The following is a 27895-nucleotide window of genomic DNA, read 5'->3' as shown; positions in this document are numbered from 1 at the left end:
TAGCATCATAATGGCTCCCCTATTCAGCACTGATACCATGCCAACACTGAGCAGTGTCATTACATCGGACACCTCCACTGACATTACATTAGCTCCTCTGTAGCTGACACAATGTTAAGAGAAGTTCATTGCTACCGTTATTGTGCTAGTTGACATCTAGGAAATAATTCAAGTCTGTTCTTAATGTACAGGCTCTTCAATCTTTGACTACCTTGCGAATTTCTGATCAATACATAAAAGATGGGCTATGTTTTGAGAGGGACATTGTTTTACATACTTATTTGATGTCATAAGAAGAACCTGGCATTAAAATAATGTAGATACTTGCAAAATTCAATCTGTCAGCCTGGGGCAGGGAAGAGGATTACAGACTTTAGAGAGAGAAATGGGAGAAAATGCAGGTAAAGATTTGTCTTTAACCATATATAATAAAAAATGATATATTGGTACCTGCCATATGTACATATGCAGGGCTGTGATTCTCTTTTGGGGTTCAGGAGACAACTTGAGCTTTGCTTTAAGGGTGTGTGATGTCAACAGAATCCCCCAAAAGCATTACAGTTAAATTAAGTCACAGTAATTATTTCAGTAATATGGACACTGATTAGTTTTGCAAAAGATGAGTTGTCCAAAGTAACTTAAGTTCTTTGCTAAAATCCACACTATTAAAAGTGTGCTACCTTCTGCACAGTTGGGAATATATTATTTATATTTTAACGCCAAGACACACCAGCCTGTGGTATTAAGTGCCTGCAAAATATCACCATTGGAAATTAACACTTTTAAAATAAAAACCCTTTTTTTGACAACTCTAGAAGTAATAATTTAAAAAAACCTAGCTTAATCAGCTCTGAGGTTCTTTCTCCCTCCACCTCTTCAAGGAGAAAGTATGCATCGGGCGTGAGAACTGGCTTGGACCACATTCTATTCCTGCTGAGTGACAAATCTCTGATGATTGAGGGTTATAGCTGAAATAATCATCCAGCCCTTAACCCCAAACATTACAATAAACAACAAATAAATAGGAGAGAGAGAGATTTGTGATTCATGGTTAAAAAAGACAAATCAAAGGTTCTCCTCATTTCCATTTCCTTTCCCTGCAATATACTTTATCATGGAATAACTGAACTGCTTTTCTAGCATCTACTAACACAAGCTTGAATACTTGTTAACATAGAGCATTATTTCCTTTAAATGATGCCTGAGCAAATACAAAAATAGAAAGATGACCTTGCCCTTACTATTACCATTGTAAAAAAAAAAACTGTTTTAGATTTCTCAGAACTTTAAATGTTAGTTGGCTGTTTGTAATTCAGGCAACTGGTGAAGCTGCATTGTACAAAGAAATCTCTTTCATGGGGTAGAGGCAGACAATACAGTGTTGGATGCTGGGAGGAAAATGAACATTTAATATACTTGCACACGTAACATTATATAAAATGTTGCTTGAGGGACAAGAACGAGAACTAAGAAGCCTATTAAAACCCATACTCTTTTCCAGGCTGGTGATGAGTACTGTAGAACTGGAGTGATTAAATTAATCTGAATTTCAGTCCTTTCTTTCCTTTTATTACACAACTGCTTTTGCTAATATCCCAGATGACTGAAGTAACAGATTAATTCACTAACTAGCCAGATGTAATCAACTTTTATTAATAAAACACGATAGTCATTTGCAATAATTGTCCAAAACTCTGCAGCTTACTAAAAACAAAGTTACTGCAGTATTTTGGACCAATACAAAAGCTTTTTTTTAAATGAGAGATTGCATGTTATAGTTCCAATCTGAATACTTTTCAGAACAAAAAGGCATTTTGAATTAATTTTGTTGGCAATTCCTGTACTCCATCAGCAATGTCATGGTAATGCTAATACCTAGCCCAGTACAGCTTCCCTGTGCAAATCACACAGGTAAATGCAAACTAGCTGTCAATTCATCGCAGTTAACTATTGTGATTAACTCACAAAAATTAATCGTGATTAATTGCAGTTTTAATCACACTGTTAAACAATAGAATACCAATTGCAATTTATTAAATATTTTGGATGTTTTTCTACATTTTCATACATATTGTATTCTATATTGTAATTAAAATCAAAGTGTATTTTTTATTAAAAATATTTGCACTGTAAAAATGATTAACAAAACAAATAGTATTTTTCAGTTAATCTCATACAAGTACTGTAGTGCAATCTCTTTGTTGTGAAAGTGCAACCTACAAATGTAGATTTTTTTGTTACATAACTGCACTCAAAAAGAAAACAATGTAAAACTTTAGAACCTACAAGTCCACTCAGTCCTACTTCTTGTTCAGCTGATCGCTAAGACAAACAAGTTTGTTTACATTTACAGGAGATAATGCTGCTGCCTTCTTATTTACTATGTCACCAGAAAGTGTGAACTTCCATTTGCATGGCACTTTTGTAGCCGGCATTGCAAGGTTTTTATGTGCCAGATATGCTAAATATTCGTTTGCCCCTTCATGCTTTGGCCACCATTCCAAAGGACATGCTTCCATGCTGATGATGCTTGTTAAAAAAATGTGTTATTTAAATTTGTGACTGAAGTCCTTGGGGGAGAATTGTATGGCCCCTTCTCTGTTTTACCCACATTCTGCCATATATTTCATGTTAAAGCATGATGACCCAGCACATGTTCATTTTAAGAACACTTTCACTGCTGATTTGACAAAACGCAAAGAAGGTACCAATGTGAGATTTCTAAAGATAGCTACAGTAGTCAACTCAAGGTTTAAGAATCTGAAGTGCCTTCCAAAATCTGAGAGGGATGAGGTGTGGAGATGCTTTCAGAAGTCTTAAAAGAGCATCACTCCAAAGCGGAAACTACAGAACCTGAGCCACCAAAAAAGAAAAATCAACCTTCTGCTGGTGGCATCTGACTCAAATAATGAAAATGAACATGTGTCGGTCCGCACTCTCTTGGATTGTTATCGAGCAGAACCCGTCATCAGCATGGACACATGTTCCCCAACCTGGAATGGTGGTTGAAGCATGAAGGGACATATGAATCTTTAGCACATCTGGCATGTAAATATCTTGCAATGCTGGCTACAACAGTGTCATGTGAACTCCTGTTCTCAATTTCAGGTGACATTGTAAACAAGAAGCGGGCAGCATTATCTCCCGCAAATGTAAACAAACTTGTTCAGCCAATCGCTAAGACAAACAAGAAGTAGGACGGAGTGGACTTGTAGACTCTAAAGTTTTACATTGTTTTATTTTTGAATGCAGTGTTTTTGTACATAATTCGACATTCATAAGTTCAACTTTCATGATAAAGAGATTTCACTACAGTACTTGTATTAGGTGAACTGAAAAATACTATTTCTTTTGGTTTTTTATAGGTCAAATATTTGTAATCAAAAGTAAATATAAAGTGAGCACTGTACACTTTGTATTCTGTGTTGTAATTGAAATCAGTATATTCAAAAATGTAGAAATCATCCAAAATATTTAAATTAATGGTATTCTATTATTGTTTAACAGTGCGATTAATCCGCAATTAATCACGATTAATTTTTTTAATTGCTTGACAGCCCTAATGCAAACATAATTGTTAATTACTTAGTTTTGTGAGGAAGTGGTCAATAATATGGACACTAACTGGTTAGCTTTTGCAAAAGATGAGTTGTTCAAAGTAAGTTTTAGTTATCTGCTAAAATCCACACTGTTAAAATAATGAGTGAAGTCCTGGCTCCACTGAAGTTGATGGGAGTTGGACCCAATATCTGTTTAACTAGTGCAACAAATACAATTGTATACCCTTCAATCTAAGATATTTACAAAGTGACAGTCTCTGTAGTATTAAAGATTATGTTCTATTCTAGGTTACATGCCACTGAAATTGCTTTTTTAAAAGCTACATTTACATTTGGAAATGAATCCTTTCCAGACCACCACACACTTCAGTTGTGCAAGCAGAGACTGCTATCCTGAGCAGGCAGTGCATCTCCTATTTCTAGCCACAGGTACTGCAATTTCCAAGTACTTTTAAAATGTTTCCTGCCAGTAGGGTGTCACAGGAGAATTAGTCCTTAGTGTTAAACACAATCTTGCTGCTGTAATAAGTGCTTTAGCCTCATCTACTGAGCCTCGTTAGCAATTGGTTATACAACCAAACTTACTTTTCTTTCTTACTTACTTTTCTGAGCTAGGGGTAACCTAAGGTAAGATGTATCTCTCCTCTAGAATCTGGTCCAGCTCCCACTGGCCACTGGAGAGGCCAGCGGTGTATGCTAGGACTAGACTGCTATGCCCATTTTAAGCCAGCAGAAAAGGGCTAAGGAGAATTGATCCTGCAGACTTCAAGATTTTTACTGTTCGCTGTTTTGCCCTTATAAAAAGGTCTCTTAAAAATACAACAAATAGCTTCAAATCACTGAACTATGAAACACCTTGTGCTCAATGCTTCGGGCTGCATTAATGTGTGATCGCTATTTCTTTGTACAAGGATGAGCTCAGATGAACACTTATTAACTTAATGCACCCCTGGCAGGGCCAGCACTACTGGAGCCTCTGTCTGTTAGTTAAATAAGGATCGCAAGTTTGATTAAACTGCACATGATGAAAATAAGACCGTGCTACTGCGCAAGCAGGTGGCTTTTTTCGTGATTATTCAAATGGTTCTAATCTGTGTTCTTTTTTGCCTTAATAAGTCAAATAACAGCCTTGCCGATTACTCTTTACTAAGGTACCCGATTGTGGTGACATTGAGGCTGACCTTGGAGTCACCTCCCCCGCTGCCGCACTCTCCTTTGTCGTACCACCATTTGTTTTTCAATTTGTCCAAGAGGCCTTGCTCATTCAGTTTTAATACTGCCAGGTTAACAGCATTTCTTGAAACGATAAAACATAACTCGTAAGAAAATGCACAAATGCTTAAGAAATCGTAACGTATAAAAAAAGGAGCACAAGAGGACAAATTGGCTAAATTTCACAGAACGTGGAGCTATAAAAATGTTTCTACAGCAAATACAGGGTTAAATATTGGAAGGTGGCATGGAGGATAACATTTGCTCAAAACTGAAGTGTGCGGGATGGGGAAATTGTCTTTGAGGAAAAAATGTAACAAGAACACCACATCATGCAATTAACATTCGTCACATATGGCAGTTTAACTTGGCTTTTACCATTTAAATTGAAAAAGCCATTGAACTGTAAAATTAAAACAGCAACAAACAATCAGAAAGGACAACACAGAGAGAACATTAAAAAATGGATGCATTAAGTAAATGAAACCATAATTTACCGTCTTATTTTACTCCATGGAATATTGAAGATTTTAAACTTTAAAGTTACCTCAAAATCCACAAGAAAGAAAATGACAACACAATACATCAGGGTAGGTGGAATACTATAACAACATATATATTGTTATATTATTCCACCCACCTTAATGCTGAGCCTTTCGGAGTTGCTACACCATAGCCTTTGGAATCCAGGTTCCCACCAACTTTCATTGTGTCACACGGCTTTCGCTGCTCGATATACTCGTTCATGGTCGATTCAAGGAGGAAGGCAAACTTTCCCTTTGACTTCCGCACTCTAGCGACCCCGTCAGCTGTTGTTTTGGTAAATACGGATGGCTCTGCTGACTTCATATACGACCACATTTTCTCATAGACCGCTATTTTTGATCTCTGAGAAAGATAACAGAAAGCAGACAAAGACATTTTTTATTAAGTCCGCACATTGCGCAGTGTGTAAGCGTTGTGCTGTCAAAGTCTACATAATACAGATTAGGTTGCATAGGTTGTCACTAACTATGATTTTGTGGACCGTGCCCAGCACAAAGGGTCCCTGAACTGGTTAGCCTCTAGCTGCTAACACACTATATATGATGAATAATAATAAATGCAGCTAATAGAGAACAAGTACTGGCCCCTAAACAATTACCAAACACAGCAAGAAGTTAGGAAAAAAGTGGTAGGCAAGAGAGAAATGTAGCTGAGACATTTCTCTTGCTAACTGACATTTAATTGGCAGTTTAACATCCAAAATGAAAACCAGTGCATTCCATCCCAGTCCCTTGATCTTTCTGCTTGTGTGCGTGCTGCTGTAAGATCGAACCAGATAAAAAATATTAAATCCTAGCTCATCTGTTATGGCTAATAGATGCAAATGAAGGTCCTCTACTTTTCCACACAAATCACTGCTATCAGTTTATTTCATTCTATAACCCACCACTGGTGAACCATAGACATTTGCTTATTAAAGGACGCTCAAGAAGACAAGAATTTGCTTCTCGTAGTGGTGCTGTAAGGTTTAGAACTGCAGCCAAGAGACGACAGTAGCTCTGCTGGGCTATTAAAAGATGAGGATACCCATCTGGGAGATATGTACAGTGATTACAAAGACTTTAGTAAACACTGATCAACTTTTTTTGTTCAGATAGTTTCAAATCTTGCTGAAAAATAACAAGCCTGCTAGTTAGAAGCCGATAGTCTACGTTACACTCTCTTGCTCTCATTAAAGTGAACTGCTCAATAGACCACAGGCTATTTTATTATAACCAGCTGCTGGTTATGCATTTTTTAAGTGCATGTTGATTTGTTCAGTTTGGAGGCAGCCAAACATAATGATCCTGGCTCTAAGACACATGCTTAGTAACTTAGGGAGACTGAACAACGTTTAAAACAAGTGGATGTGATACTTCCCCTTTCTCCTTTCTGTCCGCTCTCTGTGGTGCGTGCTCTTAGATGGCAGAAAACTCCGGGCTAGGGAATCCCCTCATCCTACCCTATACACGTTACCATAAACCATCTTAATGTACCGAAAGTGAAATCAGTAGTATACTGCACCATCACTTAATGTTCCCTGTCTGTCCCACACCGTGCAATAATGCCTGGCTAATTACTGCAAACTCAGGACTTAGTCAGTCTAAGCCATCTGTCACACTCCTTGTCAACCCCTATCTGGAATCACTAAAGCTAGAACAGTAGGTTGCACACACAGTGGTTAAGGGCAGTGCAAACTATTGTGAACTTGTAGCAGAAGTCTCTTCATTCGAGCTCAAGTCATGCTTTTTTTCTTTTCCTGCAGGACAATTCAGTGTGCTTTGGATAATAGAGTGACTAACAACTACTATGTAAACATTTTATAGATAGCAAATCCTGCCTTCATTCCTTGTATTAAAATCCTGATGTAGCTGTGATTGATAGAGAGGAGTATAGGGCCAGGCTTTTATTGTAACTATTTCTCCTAGTGAGCTGAAAACCAATTGAAAAATACAATGCAATTAAAACCATCATGATACACAACAGAAAATCAGAGAGAAGGCAGACTAGTGTGCCTTCATTTAGAGGTGGGTTGGACAGTAGTCGAGAGATTAAAAATGAAAATATTCATTGGAGAAAGATAGCTTTTGCAGCTGCTTTTTAAAAGTGTGAGGAATGAACCGCAGAGGTAGCTAGCTATGGATGTGGGGTGGTGAAATCAACTCCCCATGTGAGGGTGGGAAGGGGCTAGGGTATTAGTCTTGGACTTGGGAGACCTGGGTCTGATTCTCTGCTTTATCACAGACTTCCTGTGTGACCTTGGGCGTGTCACATAATTTTTCTGTGCCTCAGTTCCCTACTTCTGTAACACGGGGATAACACTGCCCTACCTTTCAGGGGTGTTGTGGTGATAAATACCTCAGAGGTGCTCACATAGGGGAGCCATATAAGTACCTAGGAGAGACAGTAAAAAGCATCGCCGCCCACTTTTATAATGTATCCTCTTGGTCAAGCTTCCATTCACTCTATCCAGCATCTTTCTACCAAAGTATCCTGACATATTTTAGCAAGTTTATACTGACACTCAGACTATATGCAGAAATCACTTTATTCACGGCCACCTGTGGGTGACAACATGGCACATGTTTAACCAAACACCGCACCACTGTGTGATGGGTTAGGCCAGGAATGTAATGGCTTTAGTGGGCATTTGACCTTGGCCTGGGGTTTAAGCCCCTGCTGAAGTTCTGTGAACTTTTTCATGAGCCCAGCTTACTTTTATAGAGAAAAGGGCAATTCCAGAAGCCATAATGTCAAGCTGGGGCATTGGTTACATCCTAACTCAGAGCAAATTGTCATGCACTGAATTGCCAACCTAGCTTTATGCAGCAACGGAGCTTCCCCGGAGGTTTCCTATCAAAGAAATAATTGTAGCCCAGCCTACATCTCAGTAGCTGCCCAGAGCACAATCCCTGCGCTTGTGGTGACTATAATATACACCCAGAGATGCCGCTGGAGGATGTATAAACAGCATTGTCCTGCCTATGCCTCTTCCTCCAGAGAATTATCCTCTGTAGCAGCATTCCCTCTCCCTCTGAGCCCCACAGAGGGTTCACACAGGTGCAGGGATACATGGGGACGAGGAGAAGGAAGGAGAAGATGGGCAGAACTAAGATTAGAGACGTAATACAACCAGAAGTTGTCATACTTTTCTATGGACCTCCCTACTTGAAGGAAAACCTCCCTCAGGGGAGTATTTCCTTTTCCAGGCTAGCAAGGGAAGTGTAAACTAAACCTTCCTCTTGAGCCCATTAACAAGATGTGAGCTCATAGACGGATTAGACAACCCTGGTGCATTACAATATGTAGATTTTGTTACTTTAATTTTGTATTGGGTCTCGGTGACTTTTTTGCAGCATTAAAGCTCTGTGCAGAACTTCAGAAGACTGCTTATGTTGCCTTTGTTGACTAGGTAATCTCAGAATTTAGGTGACATCTTTCTGTTGCTAGTCCTGACTAAGTGCTTTGTGGGGCACAGTACATCTCACACCTGCACCGAGGCTATCAAGGCACAGCTGTACTTTGCACACAGGATAGGAAATAGCTGAGTTGGAGAAGCTGGTTTATTATGTAGTGGCAGGAGCTGGAGTTGTTACTATTGCCTGTATCAAAGCCAAACAAGCTTTATGGAATCCGAATCCTAGAGAGTATTCGCTTAGCAGCCCTGTGCCCCAAGGCGGCACACGGGTGTGGAATGCATAAGCAAGTTTCTGAAAGACCAGAGCAGATGAGACAAATAAAAACGTATGCTGTATACACAGTTCTGGGCACTGCAACCTGTTAAATAACACTAAACCAGAGTAACTAGCCATGAGTAAGAACTTTAAAAATGTTCTAAAAATATTATTAAAATGTTCAGTTTTTCATGTGTGTACATACACTCGCACCTGACACTTCCTAATTTTGGAGTGGTTCACTTTGTAACCTTAATCTTCTCTTAACATTACTTTTTGTAAGTGATACAAAACACACCTGCATATGTGTGCCTAAGTTAGAGCTTTATTGTCTGTCTCTAAAAGCTAACGATTTCCTTGCCAAAGATTTTACACAAAGTAAAATGTGTTTTGCTCAATTGTTGGTTCATTTTCTCATCTAGATTGTATCTTTAATGAAACAGTTGAATTATATTTTTTTTTTCTTTTCAACGCCTAGCCCACACTGGAGTTTCTGTTTTAATGAGTCCTCTCTTACTGTTTCCAGCTGGCGTGAATACCTAAAAGCAATTTGCAATGCATCTGTGGATTGTTATTAATATTTTTATTTGATAAGGGCCAACAGCATGCTCAGTGTGGTACAAGGCACAAATAAAGATGTGCTCCCTGCTCCGAAGATGTTATAATGTAAGTGACAGATGAACATTTCCTTAGAGGAGAGGATGTCCTTGTGCTGAAGGAATGGGCATGGCAGGGCACGGGAAAGGGAGGGTAGGTCAGCATTCTGTTCCTGGCTTGTCCACAGACGTCTATAAATCATGTGCAAGTCACTTAGGGGCAGATTTTTAAAGGCAGTTAGGTGCCTCAGTCCCACCTAGTGGGATTTGTCAACGACAGGCACGTAGGCATTTTTAAAAATCTCGCTAGGTGCCTCTTGGCATCGTTAGACACACAAATGCCTTTAAAACCCTTGTCATTAACCACTTTGGGTTTCAGTTTCCCCATCTGTAAAACAGGGATACCAGTAATTGCCTACTTCATAGGGATGTTTGTTAATTTTCATGAAGTGTTTTCAATCTTTGTACAGTAATTACTCTAGGAGGGCGAGTATTATCATTGCATTTCCAAACACTAAATTCCATGTGATTCATAGTCAGCTTTGACAGTATTTAGCCTAACTTTTCTCACAGACCGTTCGCTTCTCTTAACTCATTTTTGTATGTGATGATAAAATAAATCATTACGTTTTACATGTGTCGGTTTTCATCTCACATCTCAAAGGCATTTTGCTGATTTCTCCCTCAAACAGGATTTTTCTCAGAAGCCACATGTTGTTAACTTCAGCTCTACAGAAGGACTGTAACATTCTGGTGTGCTCCCTCTAAGCAGACAAAACTTAGCTTACCTTCTGGCAACGAATGTTTGTCTGTATTGGCTGGAACAGGCTGAAAAAATAAATTTGAGATTTGCTTCTCTGGGCCAGGGTAGGTGTGAGAGGCTGGAAGACTGAAAACTTCTGATGGAAAAGTACATACAGCTGGCTCCAGGGATTCTCCTGCCTCAGACAGACCAGCAAATGTCAGCCCTTACCGTCACACACAAAGCAAAGCAGCCTCTGACTAGAGGTGGCCAAAAATTTTCATTTGAAATGGGATTTTTTTGGACAAAAAATGGCATTTTGTTTAAACATAAATTTTCATGGAAAAATGTGCATTTCTTTTGAAATGTTTCCGGTTTTTTCATGAAAAAGCGTAAATCAAAACCAATAATAAACTGAACATTTTTCAGCCTTTTGATTTTTTTGGTTTTTTTTGTCAATAAAATCAAAATATATCTGTACATTTTTTAAGAAAAAAATTCACCCCGTCCCCAATCCTCCTGAAAATATTTTCTGAGCAGCTTCTATTACTTATTGTTTTGCTTCCCCACACAATTCTCTGTTATCCCAGTGTGGGAGAGCCAGCCTTGGGCAGTACCTGCTTGTGCAGTTTTTAAGGCCAAGTAGCCATCACTGGAGGCATATTCGGGTTGGTGGTCATATTACAGATATAAATACAAACATATAAAATGCTTCGCCTCTGACTAAAAGATGACTTTTAAAGTACTGTTGTTTTTTTAAAAAAAGCTTAAAAGCACAGATATAAGGCATATTCTAAGCCCAAAAATGGACTGGATTTCTGTGTTGTGCAAATTCTTTTTCATTTCTTTGCTACTGCTCTTCAGAAATCCATCAACAAACGCTTTCCTGGAACTTCAAGAGGGATATTGTTAACATTTTCCCCCTCACACGTTAAAATTTCAGTGTGTTTCATCTAGGCCTTGGGACACATTAAAGCCTCTTTTCATTATCACAAGCTTGCTGTAGATATAAATAGACATGACCTTAGCTTAGTCAACAACCGTTTTCCCTCTTCATTGTGAGAAGTTTATGCATAAACATGAACCACGTACATTTCCTTCACCTCAGACATAAGGGTATATTTTCACTGCCATGCATACAAAAGCATTTAATGTTAACACAAGCAGCGCCTCTAATTCCCTGCCTGACATGCTGAGAATTTACTTCATTCTGTCCATCACTAATCACTATCCAAATATAAATCTCCCTTAGGTAGCAATGTTTTTATTTTAAAACAACCACTCAGCACAATCAGTCCAGATTTTTTCGCCCTTCACTAATCTTATTTTACTTTCTAATTCTCCCATTGTTTGTGTGTGTGTGTGTGAGAGAGACATTTTGATATTTTAAATGAAAAAATGCAACACTCTCCAACATAAATATTAAGCTTCATCCAGGCTGGATTTAAATATTACACACATCAGAAAATAGACCAGACTTACCTGCACAATTGCCAACTTTCACGTGGTAAATAAGCACCTGACTTTCACAATCAGCCAAAAATCAAGCTAATCCCATTTCAAAACAAGGCCAAAACAAGGCAATCCCTAAGAACCCCAACACTCTGTGACTAGACCCCCCGGTCTGCAGTCTGGGACTGTGGTGGGCCCGCTGTGCACCCCTGACTCTCTCCCTCCCTTGCCCGCTTGCCGGGAGCCGATCAAAAAAAAAAAAAAAAAAAAAAAAGAAGCAACAAGCCACACAAGCTACTAGCCAACAAGCAACTCACAAGCCAATTAAACCAAAACCAAGCCCAATTTCTGTGTTTTTTCCGCAGGTTTGGCATATCTGCTTACCTGTCAATCACAGATTATTTTTTCCATTACGCTCAATGGCAGAAATGGGCTAAATCGGGAATTAGCAAACTTGGTTTGAAGAAAATGGGACTGAATCTGAATGAAGTCTGGTCTTGTTTTTGCAACATCAAAACTTACCCTGATGACATTTTCCAAAACCAAAACACACCCCTAGCTAAATCCACCTCTAACTCACAGTAAAATATCTTTGGGTGAACCAGTGCTTTCCTCCAAAGGCTATACTATCGTTGCCTCTGTGCAGATATTTGTCTCCTCCTTCAGATTTCCTCTCGTTCTCTTCCAAAACTGAAAAGGAGTGCAGCCATTATATTAGAAAGAAACCATATTTTTACGGCCATTCTTAAAATATTTTAGTTCTAAATAGAGTTCTTTTCTTTTTAGAATATTCTATCCTCTCTTCTACTTAGAGTCCCTGTTCAAAAACGCTGCCTCAGATATTCGGTATTAAACTATTTAAAAAATATGGCTAAAATTATTCTTACTTCATTTTCTCCTTTTCCCAGAAGACACACCAGAGAATTCTTTCCCCATAGACTATGGGGTATAACATCTGAGATGCTCTTATGCATATCAGTATTGCCACCCACAAGCATTCCAAAATATCAAATTAGGTCCCCAAAATCATGAGCTTTAAACCCACTCCAATGTTTTGGATTTTTCCAATTTCTGAACTTTTAGGTCACAATTGGAGACGTTTTCAAGCTCTCGTCTGCACAATGAAGGCTAGAAATTTACTTAAAAAAAAAAAGAGAAAGCTGAGATTCTCACATGTTCATAAGAATCCAGTAGGTGGGGCTTGAGAAAAAACACAAAATATCGCGGCTCTCGGAATCGAATTTCAACGCGTATAAGTTGGCAGGCACTGAGTCACAGCCAAATCTTGGCTGAGTTTACTGGGATCGGATGGTGGGACCAGAAAACAACTGTTGTAGCTCCCTGGGGCTGGTTCTAAGGTGGTTCTCACCCCGATATACCTTAGAGCAGCCTAGGAAATGCTGGAAACTGCACCATTTGATTATGGCCCCCAAGGGACCATCCACCAGCTGAGGATAGTAAATGTGTAGCACATTTTGGCCACCTCCCCTCTGCGCTCCTTTCACCAGTGGCTGCAAGCAGGTGGCTTAGGAGATGCAAGCCCTCCTCGAGTTCCCTCTGTAACTCAGTGTTATATGTCACAACCTGGCCATCTGTGATCTTGTTTTCTCTTAGTATTTGTTGCATCACAAATATTTTTGGGCTTTCTTTAAGGTTGACTTTGCCGGTTACACATTGCAATGGTTAGTCAATGCTGTGGCTATGAGTCTTAGGATGCCAGAAAGAAGGGCAGTAAGGTAAGGAAGCCAACAGCAAGGGTCCTTTGCACCCTGGCCAGAACACTAGGCAGGGACAGAAAGCGAGGAGACAACAATAGCAGTTTAACATGCTCTTCTACTTTGTGTGACATTTTTAACCACTTTCACTTTATAGGGGCAGTCAATCCCGAAAGACTGTTTGCTTATGCAAAATGCTAATGTCCCTAATAAAATTAGTGCAGTTTGTGTTTAATCTGAACGATACAGTGTTATTGTTATATAGATCTACATGAGCATACTACAGGCTTGTAAATCAGAGGTGGATTAAGGGATCCTGGGGCCTTGGGCCAGAGCAAGTGAGGGGGTCCCCCCCAACCCCTTCCGCCTGCGGTTCCACCCTTGTTCTGCCCCTTTCCCCGTGACCCTGCCCCCTTTTGCCCACAGTCCCACCCCATTCCGCGCCCCCCCCTTCAGCCCCGCAACCTGTTGGCTCCTTTCTCCCCCCCTCCACTGTGGCCCCAAGACCGGAGAAGCTCGGTTTCCCTGCCACAGCCGCCTCCTGGGGCCGCAGCTGGGGTCAGGGCACAGGGGCTTCCCCTGGCCTGCCCGGCGCTTCTGCCAACCCTCCAGGCTTGTCCTGGAGAAGATTAATCTTTAATTAAAGATTATGTCATGTGATGAAATCTCCAGGAATATGTCCAACCAAAACTGGCAACCCTAGTTGGGGCGCTCGGGCTTCCCTTGCCTGCCCCATGGCTTCTATGAGGTCTCCAGCTTCCGCCGCCCCATGGCAGATTTTTGCTGGGGTGCCCATTTTCCAGGGCCTCCCCATTGGCCCAGGACCTTGGGCACGGGCCCCATGGGATAATCTGCCACTGCTGTAAGTCTAATTAGTCATGTGTAGCTATTACCGTTCTTTCCCATACTTCACAGTTTTTCTTTCCTAAATGCAATTAGCTTTTCCATAGGAGTTGCTGGTTCCAACAATTTATGTGCAGCCAGGTGGATGCTACTAACTAAATGTGAAAAAGCGTGCCAGAGGATTCCTTTGGTCTCATGGCCTCGAGGGCATAGGGTTCAACTCCCATAGCAATCAGGCAGAGGGCCAATACTTTGGTCTTTCGGTGCAGTGAATTGCCAGTGTAATTCAGCGTGGCTGCTGCACTTTTAGTTGCTCTGTTCTTTGAATGATACATTAACATGTCTTCTCTGCCTCTCCCTGGTGGGATACTCAGGAGAGAGTAAATGATCACATGACACTATTTGAAAGAGCAGGGGATGACCCAGTGATAGGCCCACAGACTGTATCTGAGCTACTGTTAAGCACATAATGGCTGCCATAATAACACTGTACTAATAACGTAATTATTGCAATTCTCTAGTGCCTTCATCTAGATAGCCAAGCTCTTTACTAATAAGAAAAAATTAGGTCTCATAGCTCCCCTTGAAGTCCCATTTTCCAAATGAGTAAACTAAAGTACAGAGAGGTTAAGTTACTTACTGAAGGTCGCATGGGAAAACATGTGGCAGAACTAGCCAAACTTTATGCCAGAGTAGAAGATACATGCCACAGCTTTTATCTACATATTACTTGTAATGCCAGCACTTTGATTACCTATATTGAGGAGGGAGTGTCAGTTCTATCACTACATGATCATCTTGTTTTTATTACACCCTGGTTTAAAACTCCTGGTGAAATGAAAGTTAGTCGCATCCTCCCCCGCCAAAGAAATATGCACCATGTGCTGCTCCCTCACTAATCCCAGCTCCTCATTCTACCAAGTTCCAAATGTCTGAGGCAAGGCTCTGTCCTGTGTACTGAATTTATTTGTGCATTGCTGGGATATACTAATGTTTCATCTCATAGGTATATAAAATAAAAGTTTGGCTGTTGGGCTCTAATATTTAGAGCCAAAGATGCCTCTGGGTATCTTCCTATCACCCAGTGAAGGTTGTGAGTTTGTGATGAGAGTCATTCTGCCTCATTCTTGTCACACTGGTTTGAAGTTTGACTCCCCTGAAGTCATTGGCGTGACACTCTCAGGTATAAACTGGTGTCACTGAGAATCAGGGCCTTCAAATCTGTGGCTTCCTGTTTTTCTTTTGGGACCTTTGTAACTACGTTCAGACCCACCCTATAGGAGATTGTGAGGAGAGATTCTCTGCTGCTGATCACTCCTGGAGGATCACCTGAACCTCTTATATATTCCCATCCTTGCTCAGAACAGGACTGGCGGCAAAGAGGGGCCTTGATGGGTGTCAGGTTGGGCGGAAGCCCAAATGTCAGGACTGAGGCCTTGTCTACACTACAAGACTATTTCGAATCAACTTAGTTCGAATTTGTGGATTCGACCTTATGAAGTCGAATTTGTGTATCCATACTAAATACACTAATTCGAATTTCTGAGTCCACATTCACGGGGCCAGCGTCGACTTTGGAAGCGGTGCACTGTGGGAAGCTATCCCACAGTTCCCGCACTCCCCGCTGCCCATTGGAATGCTGGGTAGAGCCCCCAATGCCTGCTGGGGGAAAAAATGTGTCGAGGGTGGTTCTGGGTAACTGTCATTATTGAACTGTCACTTCCGCCCTCTCTCCTTGAAAGTTCCGGCGGGAAATCTGTTCACGCCCTTCTCTGGTCGGTTACAGCTCGGACGCCACAGCACTGCGAGCATGGAGCCCGCTGCGATCATCGCTGCACTTATGGCCGTTGTCAACTCCTCGCACCTTATCGTCCACCTCTTCCACAGTCAGCTGCTGAGAAATCGGGCGAGGAGGCTCCGGCAGCGCGGTGAGGACAGGAATTCACAGAGTGGCGCAGACCTCTCACAAAGCAGGTTACGCCGTGCCGTGGAGATCATGGTGGCAATGGGTCAAGTTCATGGTGTGGAACGGCGATTCTGGTCCCGGGAAACAAGCACGGACTGGTGGGACCGCATAGTGCTGCAGGTCTGGGATGAATCACAGTGGCTGCGAAACTTCAGGATGCGTAAGGGCACTTTCCTTGAACTCTGTGACTTGCTGGCCCCTGCCCTGAAGCGCCAGGACACCCGGATGCGAGCAGCCCTGAGTGTGCAGAAGCGAGTGGCCATAGCCCTCTGGAAACTTGCAACGCCAGACAGCTACCGGTCAGTAGCGAACCACTTTGGCGTGGGCAAATCTACCGTGGGGGTTGCTGTGACTGAAGTAGCCCACGCAATCGTTGAGCAACTGCTCTCAAAGGTAGTGACTCTGGGAAATGTCCAGGTCGTCATAGATGGCTTCACCGCGATGGGATTCCCAAACTGCGGTGGGGCTATAGATGGGACTCACATCCCTATCCTGGCACCGGCCCACCAGGCCAGCGAGTACATTAACCGAAAGGGCTAGTTTTCAATGGTGCTGCAAGCACTGGTGGACCATAGGGGACGTTTTACCAACATCTTCGTTGGGTGGGCGGGCAAGGTTCATGACGCGCGTGTGTTCAGGAACTCTGGTCTGTTTAGACGCCTCCAGGCAGGAACTTTCTTCCCGGACCACAAAATAACGGTTGGGGATGTGCAGATGCCTACAGTGATCCTCGGGGACCCAGCCTACCCGCTAATGCCCTGGCTCATGAAGCCCTATACAGGCGCCTTGGACAGTGAGAAGGAACTCTTCAACTACCGGCTGAGCAAGTGCAGAATGGTGGTGGAGTGTGCTTTCGGACGTCTTAAGGGGAGGTGGCAGAGCTTACTGACTCGCTCGGACATCAGCGAAAAGAATATCCCCGTAGTTATTGCTGCTTGCTGTGTGCTCCACAATCTCTGTGAGAGCAAGGGCGAGACCTTTTTGGCCGGATGGGAGGTTGAGGCAAATCGCCTGGCTGCTGTTTACGCTCAGCCAGACACCCGTGCCAAGAGAATATCCCAGCGGGAAGCGCTGTGTATCCAGGAGGCTTTGAAAGCAAGTTTCCTCGGAGAGCAGGGTTAGCTATGACTCTCCACTTGATTTTAAGAGAAGCTGATCCTGGGCCTGTGTCTCTATGTGTTGAGTGAGATCTGCGGTTACATACCCCGTTCTCCAAGTTTCCCCCACTTCCAAAGCACGTTTTAAAGCAAATTAATTGTAACACTCATTATTAATAAATCTTTTTTTTACTTTGCATTTCTGTTCAGGTGTTGAAACATGGACGCATACTGTGCTGGGCACGGTGTGCACTGATGTACAGACCGCTTGTTCCATAGAGGAATGACATCCTCCTGCTCCTACATAGGTCTCTGGGGTGGGGGACGGTTGCAAGTGGTTGTGCATGAAGGGGAGGGTTTGCAGGAAGGGGTGGGTTGCAGGAAGGGGCGAGTGGTGCCGTCTTTGGATAGGGATTTGGATGCAGGCTCTGGGCTGCGGGTTTGGGCGTAGGAAGGGGTGAGGGGTGTGGGGGAAGGGTGAGAATCTGTCCGTGGATGAGGGCTCTTGTTGGGGCTCAGGGCAGCGGAGAGGATCACGCCTACGGTGGAAGTGCATGGTAAGGGCAGCATGCCTTAACATTAGGGGGTGTCAGGCGCTAGGACCGTGGACAAGCGTACACATCACAGAATGACCCGGGGCAGCATACACCACACAGAGTGACCCTGGTGACTACTGACTGCAGTCTGTGTGTGCCCTGCAGTTGATCCTGCCCCCGATAGTCTGTACCCTGCTAATGTAGGCTATCCCGTGCAATTATAAATCCCCTGCCCCCCCTCCCTACATACACAGTCTTCTGACACGAAAGACGTGATGGAAAGAGTGAACAACAGCAAACAGCTTTTATTAATCTACTACATAGTGGGGTGATGAAACTTGGATTTGGGACTGGGTGATCCTGTAAGGGAAGCGCTTCTCCACAGTTATAGCGTCAGAGGTGTGTGGTACATTAGCGCTCAGCTGTGGTGCAGTGACAGTTCTCACGGCCCCTACCGCCCCTCCGTCTTGTAATTTTCGGTGAGGGGGGGACAGGACTTCTTGGCGTTGGAGGGTGGTTGCAGATACAGTGCAGGGGGGCTCTCTCCTCCTGCCTGCGGTCCTGCAGAACATCAACAAGGCGCCGGAGCGTGTCCGTTTGCTCCCTCATTAGCCCAAGCAGCGTTTGAGTCGCCTGCTGGTCTTCCTGCCGCCACCTGTCCTCCCGTTCGCTCTGTGAGCGCTGCTGCTGAGAGAGGGTCTCCCTCCACTGGCTCTGCTGGGCCGCCTCGGCTCTGGAGCATGCCATCAGTTCCGCGAACATCTCGTCCCGAGTCTTTTTCTTTCGCCGCCTAATCTGAGCCAGCCTCTGCGAGGGGGATGCCGGGGCAGTCCGGGAAAGAGCAGAAGCTGTGTGATGGGAAACAGTAAGTGATTTCCTTGAACAGATACATGTTTGCGAACAGTGAACACAGTCTAGTCAGTTTCTCTGAACAAGACCATACAGGGCACCAAGTCTCACGAGATCTCAGGACAAGTTCGAGATTTCGGAATACGCTCTCATTGGCGGCGCCATTGCACAGGAGAGCGGACAAGCGGGGAGAGACAGCTGAATCCGTCTTGCAGACAGTCCTGGTAAGCCTTAAAGTAGATCATGCTTATCAGTTAGTGGATAGCTGTGCTCTCCTGCTAAAGGCAATCTGGAAAGCAGAAAGGCTGAGCCTTTTCCAGCCCCTCCCGCCAGTGCACGGGAAAGATCAATGTATGCTTGTTCTCTGTGGCCTCCAGCACGTGGCTGTTAAGCGAGGGTCGTTGTTATGCAACCTAATTTTAAACCATTAACAATAGTAACAATACACTAATTGCCCTACTTAGATGCAGCCTGTCCAGAACGACATCACCCTGAGGCGGGTCACTCGGAATCAGAGAGAGCGGATGCTAATGGAAGCCCTGCACAGACCAGGACCATATGCAGCAATGCTGGTGGAGGCGATGATTCCTCTCTACATTAGGATGTCCTGGCGCGGAAGAGTGTGCTTCCATGGAGCACCGAATAAGGCACCTCTCCCCAGGAACCTCCTGCGGAGGCTTTTCGAGCAGCTCTCTGAGAGCTTTGTTGAACTGTCACAAGAGGATTATTGTTCAATCCCTATATGTGTGGACCTACTATTTATATAGTTTGACATTTAAAATTTTGTATATAGTATTTCTATTTTTTCTATACCTGTTTTTTAAAAAATAAAAGTTTCCATGTTTATAGCACTTACCGCCTGATCCTTCCCCTGATTCTGAGTCCGGGTTAACGGGTGGGGACAGTTGGTAGGGGATCTCTGTGAGGGTGATGAAGAGATCCTGGCTGTCAGGGCAAGCGGTATTGTGTTCGCTGTCGCCTGCGCCGTCCTCCACAAACCCTTCCTCATCTTCCCCATCGGCGAACATCGCCGAGGAACTGTCCAGGTACACTATGCCATCCTCAGAGTCCACGGTCACTGGTGGGGCAGTGGTGGCAGACCCACCGAGAATGGCATGCAGTGCCTCGTAGAAGCGGCATGTCTGGGGCTGTGCTCCGGAGCGTCCGTTTGCCGCTCTGACTTTTTGGTAACCTTGTCTCAGGTCCTTGACTTTCACGCGGCACTGCATCGCATCCCGGCTGTATCCTTTGTCTATCATGGCTTTGGAGACCTTCTCGAAGGTCTTTGCATTCAGCTTGTTGGAGCGCAGCTCCGAGAGCACAGACTCCTCGCCCCACACAGCGATCAGATCCATGACTTCCCGGTCAGTCCATGCTGGGGACCTCTTTCTATTCTTGGATTGCCCGGACTCCTCTGCTGGAGAGCTCTGCATCGTTGCAGGTGCTGCGGAGCTCGCCCTGATGTCCAACCAGGACGTCAGATTCAAAGTGCCCAGACAGGAAAATGAATTCAAATTTTCCCGGGTCGTTTCCTGTGTGGCTGGTCAGAGCATCCAAGCTCCGATTGCTGTCCAGAGTGTCAACAGAGTGGTGCACTGTGGGATAGCTCCCAGAGCTACTAAGTTCGATTAGCATCCACACCTAGCCTAATTCGAGCTAGCCATGTCGAATTTAGCGTTACTCCACCTGTCGGGGTGGAGTACCAAATTCGAACTAAAGAGCCCTCTAGTTCGAATTAAATGGCTTCCTGGTGTGGACGGTTGAGCGGTTAGTTCGAATTAACGCTGCTAAATTCGACTTAAAGTCCTAGTGTAGACCAGGCCTAAGTATATAGGAAGGGGCAGAAAATGTTTGCAAAAATCATGAATCAGTCACTAATCCAAAATTTCCTTCAGACATCTGTAACTTTTTGCAAATTTCCCCCTGCAATTGCACTCCCCTCACCATAAAAGAAGCGTCCCATTACTAGTCCTTCAGTATTTTATTCACACTAGTCCATATCATTTTGAAAAGATGTGTGGGCAGGAAATAGATAATATGCTGTCGTTTCTTTTTTAAAAAGACAATTTTTTTTCAAGTGAGCTGAATTCATATAAAGAGACAAACAAATCACCATTCAAGCTGTAACTAGCTTACACTTCATTGATATGTCAATAACCATCTGAGTAATAGATTAAATCGAGTTTTAAAGAATTTCCTTTCCTTGCACAATATTGAACACCAGGATAAGCCTGTATTCATCTCCCTGTACTTTATGCTGACATCCACTCATCCGCATTGCAATATTGAACTCAAAATTAAAATGACTCCTTTTACCAACAGACAGACTGGTTTTTCAAACTTTTTTACGTTTCGCTAGCAGAGCCAGTCCTAGGCATATTCACATTCAATGGAAAAGTAAATTCTGGAAATTTAGAAGAGATGATGCCCTTGGTATCCTACTCTGGAAAGATCTCATGTCATGCTAACCTCTTACATTTCGCCTGTGGCTAAAGTTAGTCCTGCCCAGACATTTTGGGCACATCCACAACTCCCCAGGGTTCCTTTGGAGTAGAACCAACGTGGTTCTCTTGTGCAAATGGAGACTGGATAAGTTGGGGGAGTCCACAGCTGTGTCGGAGCAGGGCTATGCAGAAGCAGGCACCAGAAGAGATGATGGTGGGATCCTGTCTGCCGTCCTTTGGGGGAGTGGCACAAAAGGACCTGTGGAGATTACTTCAGCTTTTGGGCTAAAATGCGTCATTGGAGTGGCTCTATGCCTGCTCTATTACAGGGAGGAATCCTCAGGGTATCTTCCTATCACCCAGCTCAGCTATTCAGGCCATGCTCTGGATTTGGCCTTTGATGAATTTCCATGGCACAACATTTTTCAGCATATTTGAACACTGTTAGGCCTGACAAGTTTTTCGCTCCAGTCAGACTAAGCCAATATCCAGGCAATGATGGAGCAAGCCCAGTGCATTGCATGAGACGATGTTTCATATTCACATCATTAAAGTTTCTAAACCTTCATGTATTTGCTAATTATGCAAAAGTAAAACTAGCAGGGTGGTAATAATTTGTCAGCACCTATGTATTTTAAACGAATCCCTCTCAAAACACCGTAGTGTGGCACAGCAGGATTATATAAAGTCGTACGGTAACTTGAGAAACTAGGTGTCCCCATTGTCTTGAACAATATCATTATGATAGTGCTGTTCTCCAAAAACTAGAACATTCTAACAGCAAGTGATTTCTTCCTGGGGCACTCACGGCTTTGCTTCAGCGGTATATCCACAGCTATATCTGATACAGTGTTATTTCACCTCCATATATTATGCCTGACCTGATAAAATAAGTCACCTACACAAAGCTGTTGGCAACAAAATGACTATTTAAATATGTAAGTTCACATTATTAAATTATAGTTACACGTATGTGCATTGAAAAGCCCAATTATAATCACAAGCTGAGTGGGTAGAAGCGTGCATGCTGTATAGTTTATGGTAATGTGAATACTTATGCAAACACTTGCTACTAAGACCTAATCAGTATAAGCTTTGGCTAGAAACCTTGCTAGTCTGCCTTCCTTATTAAAGGGCCCATCCTTATTAACCCTAGGTTTCAGAGGAATGACATCTGTCCCAGGAGTGGATAATGAATGGCCTGCTAATTTTAATTTCCATAAGGAGGCATTTTCCTTCTCAATCCAACATGTAAAGACAACAGTGCATTTAATTAGAGCACTTCATAGAAAACCATTGCTCTGTAGGTATGTAACACTAGCTTTGCTCCTCTCTTTAAAATTGCTTGTTACTGTTTGCGCAGAAAGGGCAATCGGACAAAAGAAGCAGATTGGTAGAGAAAATAACTACTATCAGGCCATTCATTATGCACTCACTGGGAAAGACTGCTATTTCTATGCATAGACATACTCATTTATAAACATTTGTATATGCCCCTCCCACATATATACATACACACGCTGCATGTTTTTATATTGAGTGTGTGTATATATGCTGTTTTCCATATTTTATTTATTAAAAACACTTAAAATTCATAGTGTGCTAGTCTGTTTTAAACAAATATTGAATCTATACAAATATTGTATACAGATACACCATGAAATGTGGAGTTAACAGTTATTAATAACACTGAATAAATAATGACCAGTTGCAGTTTTAATGCTGACCTATACATTTCCCATCAAACCTTGTGTAAGGAATAAATAAAACAACCACCTTGATTCACCAGACTATTTAAGGGAGGTTTAAGTCAGTGCTCTGCCTGATTGCTCTCTTTCTGCATCAAATCTGAAAGATCTATTTATCTCATATTTTGGAAGCTATCTGTTTTCTGTGATATTCCATTCGCTACAGACTATACGTGTAATCACACTTCAATATTTTTGTCAGGCATTTGTTATGATCACTTTGTGCTTGATGCCAAAACACAGAAACCTTTTCCTTATCCTAGTTTTATCCAAAGGCAAGAGCAAAGTATTCTTTGAACATGCCCGATATCTTCACAAGCAAACTGTATTTTGAAATTAGAAATCAAACAGAGTTTGGCTACAGATGAAGTCCGTTGGGTTCAAAAGCAGTTCCCCATGGTATTTTTAGCAGGCTCTGTTACTGATCTGAAAAACACTAGGTTATAGTTTGATTGGATTAAATGCATAAATCTTGCATGGGAAGTATTGGTTTTCATTTGACACTCTATGTTTGCTAAATCACTTTCTGACAATTTATTTCAGTGATCAGCACTCTTTGTCTTCATGCAGTATTACAGCAGGAAAGCATAACCGCCTGTAACATGATTGCTAAATTATAACTGGTGTAACGTAATTGTTAGCACATGCTACTGCTTCAGAACATATTCTGGTTGCTTCCTCTACCAATGACAATTTCTTCCCCTGTAGGCACAGGACGATACTGGGCCAGGTCCTGGGTTGCAGTTCGGTCAGGATTAGGTCTGAAAGGTGACTGAGAGCTGGTTCGAATTGCCCCAGGAGGTGTAGAATGCACCCTAACTGAAAGCCTCCTTTGTGCCCCCCATCTTCAGTGGTGCTGGTAGGGTGACCAGATGTCCCGATTTTATAGGGACAGTCCCAATTTTGGGGTCTTTTTCTTATATAGGCTCCTATTACCCCCCAACCCCTGTCCCGATTTTTCACACTTGCTGTCTGGTCACCCTAGGTGCTGGGATTGTGCAAGTCCTTCAGTCATTGTTTGCTTTCATGTTTACTGAGAGCTTCTGGTTTCATGAAAGAAACTAAGAGAGAAGAGGAAGAGTTATCACACTTTGTGGCATCCTTAAAATGGCTTTCTGGGTACTATAAATTGGATGCTGTGTTACATTGGCCTTTGGTCGGCCTAGAAGGTTAGTACAAAAAGGCTTCATTTCTGAGCCTGGTTTTGCATACTAGGACTCTGCAGTATCTGTAGCTTTCTCTGGAAACTGCTGCAAGGGAGATCCAAGTGCTCAATCCAGCTACAAAACCATGTAAGGTAGGAACATTTTCAGGCAAAATATTAGTTAGAAAGGAAGCAATGGGATAGAGTAAAGACATGACAGGCACACATGGTGGCATTAAGAAGGGACACCTTCCTAATGTGCACATGAAGACATAAGATGAAAAAAACAGGACCAGTAAAAATCTGTGGTTGGAAGATGAAAACTGGCCTGTGAAGTGAGACAAAGGGCTTTCCTGCAGCAAGACCAGAAAAAAACACAGCAAATAGGACAAGGCCTAATGTGGGAGGCAGATTATCCCATATCGGCTATGGTGGGGTTCTTACACCTTCCTCTGAAGCATCTGGTGCTGGCCACTGTCAGAGACAGGATAGTGGCTGATCCAGCCTGCCAGATCCTATGCTTGCTAAGAACACTGTTTGCTGTAATAGCATCCTATACTTGCCCAGTTTAAATTGCAGATGCTTTGCTTTAAAGTCATAATCATTTGCTTAAAACCCCCAAAAGTGAGACGTGTCCGAGCTAAGGCTGCAAATCCGCCCCCCATGCACCCAATCGTGTCTATGCATTGCAGCTCATATGGTATGAAGTTACTTCCTGTTCTTCGGTCTCCTGCATTTCACCTCTGGAGTTCAGCCTTAGCTCTCATGTTCCTGACTTTTGCCAATACGAATCATTCTTTTCTTTTAAAACAAAAATAACATTCAAGGTTTTCAGCTTTAAGTGATGAGGTGTTGGCTGGTCTGTTTGACTTCCAAAGGCCTTGAGGCTTGCACTCTTCCCAGCCTAGATAAAGCCAGGCAGTAGCAATGTCAAGTGTCAGCCTCCCTGTACGACAGCTAACAAATATCCAAGACCAACGGTAGGAGTGAGGGGGCAGCTCAGCCACCATGTCCATTCGATCCTTGGCTTGTCAGCCAAAGCATCTGACAATTAGTGTCATTTGTGATAGGCAATTAGGAACAGGATGTAGAGCAGCAAGTCATTTCACATAGGGCAACAAATAGCCATCAGACAGTAACACTTCTTTTTCTTCACTAGTTTCCTTGATTGGATTCAAACCAGTGGTCTGGAAATGAAACATTCTGTGACCCACTACCAATCCTTTGAGCCAGCCAGTTCCTGCCCAAACACTACTTTAACATTGTTTTAGAGGTCTGGTTATGAGATGCCTTCAGTTTCTCTATAAAAAGGAGGAAACGCAAGAAGACAAGATCATTCTAAATGTTCCATACAGCAGTATGTTCTTCTGTAAAGCACCACATTGCACTAAAGCGGTGACACCTTTATGCCATTTCAAATATTTTCAATAAAATCTAAATATCAACAACTTATTCAACTAAAATGGTCTATACATGTTGTTTTGCAGAACCCTATTGCTAAGCCCCTTAATGCTGTCACATGTGATCAATTAAAAGAAGCCACCTGAAATCAAGAGCAATTTACACTTGTAAATGTCTAGAAATGTGTGGTTCCTCGTCTACTGAAGTTTCAATACAGCCCCATTTACAGAAGAATTACTAATTGGTTGTAAAGGTCACCTCTTTGGAATATATGCATATTGGAATTCTGAAACCAATTAGAATGGGATATTAGACATTTTCAGTGCTGAATGTAGATTAATTACACCATACTGATTTGACGTGCTGGTCATATTTATTGAAACTTTAATTGAATGGATTAGAAGATGTTGGTTCTAACATATAAAACTCATAAAGGAAAGAAGATACATTTTTGAAATTGCTTTCCAGGTTAGCGTTTTTTTCTAGAGAAAGATAGAAACATTTCTGAGACTTTAATGCGAGTCTTTATGTTAATAAATCTCCGAATTTATTAACATAAATAATATGTTATTATTAATCAGAAATAAGCAACTATCATCAAAAACACACATTTCCTTTGGTTGTCAGATATTCTGCGGTAATGAATAGCCTTAAACAGCAGCTCACCAATTAGTTAAGATGGTAAATATGGCCTGCTGTGATGACTTTCAAATAAATGTCAGATTGACAGCATTCAGCAGGCTTATTTGAAAAAAGGGATGTTACAGTTCGCTTTGATCTACAAGCGTCGATGGTGTGTAGCTGGAAGACATTGCAATGGGTGGGGAAATAGTCAACGATATAAAATAGGTCCCTGGCTGGAACCCGCCCAGAGTGGAAGTGGCTGAAAGTTGTTACCATCTGTTCATGCGGAATGAGTCGTTGGCCTCAGTCCAGTTCCTACTGCATAAATGTCCATGTTACAAAAAACACCAACATAAGTAATACTAACTGGAAACCTTGCAAACCATCTCAGCAAAGAGGCCAAGGACTGAATGGGCTGTGGATACATTTCACCCTCAAAGGCAGCTAAGATATTGGGCAGATGAAACTTGCTTGTGCTGTACCCATTAGAGAAAAAAATACCAGGCTTTTCCCCCCAGTACTGCTCATCTGGCTCTATTCACCTACTTTGAGAGGAGTGTTTGGAGAAATGTTTAGCTTTGTGTCTTAGAAAAGAGAACTACTCATCACATGCATGCTTCCGTCGTGGGTCTTAAGACTATTTCCTTTCTGGTCCAATGCTGCGAAGTCTGTTACCCTCCCCCTCTCTCTACGCATGCATCTACAGTGGGAATTGTTAGCATTTTGCCCACTCCTGGCTTACACCATTGTAGCTCTGCTGGTGGTTACAAAGGGGGAAGTACTAATGTGGCGAGGGCGAGATTGTAGCCTGTGGGCAGCTTACACTCCTGCTTCCTCTGTCATTCCCAGTAGGGCTGAGAAAAGTGCTGTCATGTCCTAGTGTAGACAAAGCCCAAAGCACAGAGTGAATATAATCTATGAAGCAGGCATTCGGAAACTGCAAACTTCTTCTGAGTTATTCTGAGTTTTAAGACAACATTATTATCAAGTAAGGGAGCTAATAGAGATCATATAATGAAATATTTATTAAAGGTGTGTGTTCACATAAAGACATACTCTTTTTCTCCTTCTCAGATCAATGGAAGAAGACTGGATACAACAATTAGTTCTATGCTCCAGCATGACATGCAAATTGGTTATTCTCAGGAAGTTAATAATACCACTGAAATAATGCAGAGCTCTCCAGGAAAGTAACATGTAGACAAGCATTGGTTAATGCCACTCACAGTGCATACAAAGGACGGAGAGGGCCCAGTTGCTGTGCCACCAGTTCCCCCTTTTGTCCTCCTTGTTAGCATAAAGCAGAATTTCGTGTTTGCTCCCTCTGTGCTCTGCTCTCCTCCCTCCCCATTTTTACTTTATGCCTCGACAGAGCCGGCAGCTCTTTATAGCTCATCCTCATTTAGAACCCTGCTCTCCCCTAGCGTAAGGAGAGTGTCAGAGAACATCCCAAGACTCTTATCAGCACAATAAAGTATTCATACGTTTACTACACTTTGTATCCTTTCAAAAAAAAACAAAAAAACCCACACTTGCTCCTTTGATCTTGCTCTGAGAAGGGATTTCCACCTTACATCAGACTATTAAGAAAATAAAGAACTCTCCCTAACAATTCCTTTTTCTATATTCATGGGTGCAAGCTATTCAGATGCAGAATTTTCCTGTAGGAAAAGTGAGGTGCCTATAAATAGCATCAAAGATTTCTAATACTAGGCTGCCAGAAACAAACGCTTTTTTCTCTCTATACAGATGGTGTCTGTATGTGTA

At 42.5% G+C, this 27895-nt stretch overlaps 1 protein-coding gene and 1 long non-coding RNA gene across 6 annotated transcripts in view; one reads left to right on the top strand and one right to left on the bottom strand.

Annotated features, from left to right (window-relative positions):
- GRIA3 (glutamate ionotropic receptor AMPA type subunit 3) overlaps positions 1 to 27895 on the bottom strand; it is a 225126-nt gene that overhangs the window by 30681 nt on the left and 166550 nt on the right. For 3 of the 5 annotated variants that reach the window (XM_045030430.1, XM_045030431.1, XM_045030432.1), the window contains one exon: positions 5413 to 5660. In XM_045030430.1, the coding sequence (XP_044886365.1) occupies positions 5413 to 5660 (248 nt within the window). Of the gene's footprint in view, positions 1 to 4741; positions 4857 to 5412; positions 5661 to 27895 lie in introns of all 5 variants that reach the window. The other 2 variants (XM_045030429.1, XR_006582224.1) reach the window with 1 other exon arrangement.
- On the top strand, positions 66 to 27610 carry LOC123377470. The gene is made up of 3 exons (XR_006582225.1): positions 66 to 401; positions 3849 to 3989; positions 27203 to 27610. It is a non-coding gene; the product is annotated as an uncharacterized LOC123377470 (long non-coding RNA).

The sequence above is a fragment of the Mauremys mutica genome, chromosome 9 (genome assembly GCF_020497125.1).
Source record: "Mauremys mutica isolate MM-2020 ecotype Southern chromosome 9, ASM2049712v1, whole genome shotgun sequence".
In the NCBI taxonomy this organism is placed as follows: Eukaryota; Metazoa; Chordata; order Testudines; family Geoemydidae; genus Mauremys; species Mauremys mutica.
Note: the sequence above shows the minus strand (reverse complement) of the source record. Positions and strands in the feature narration are given on the sequence as shown.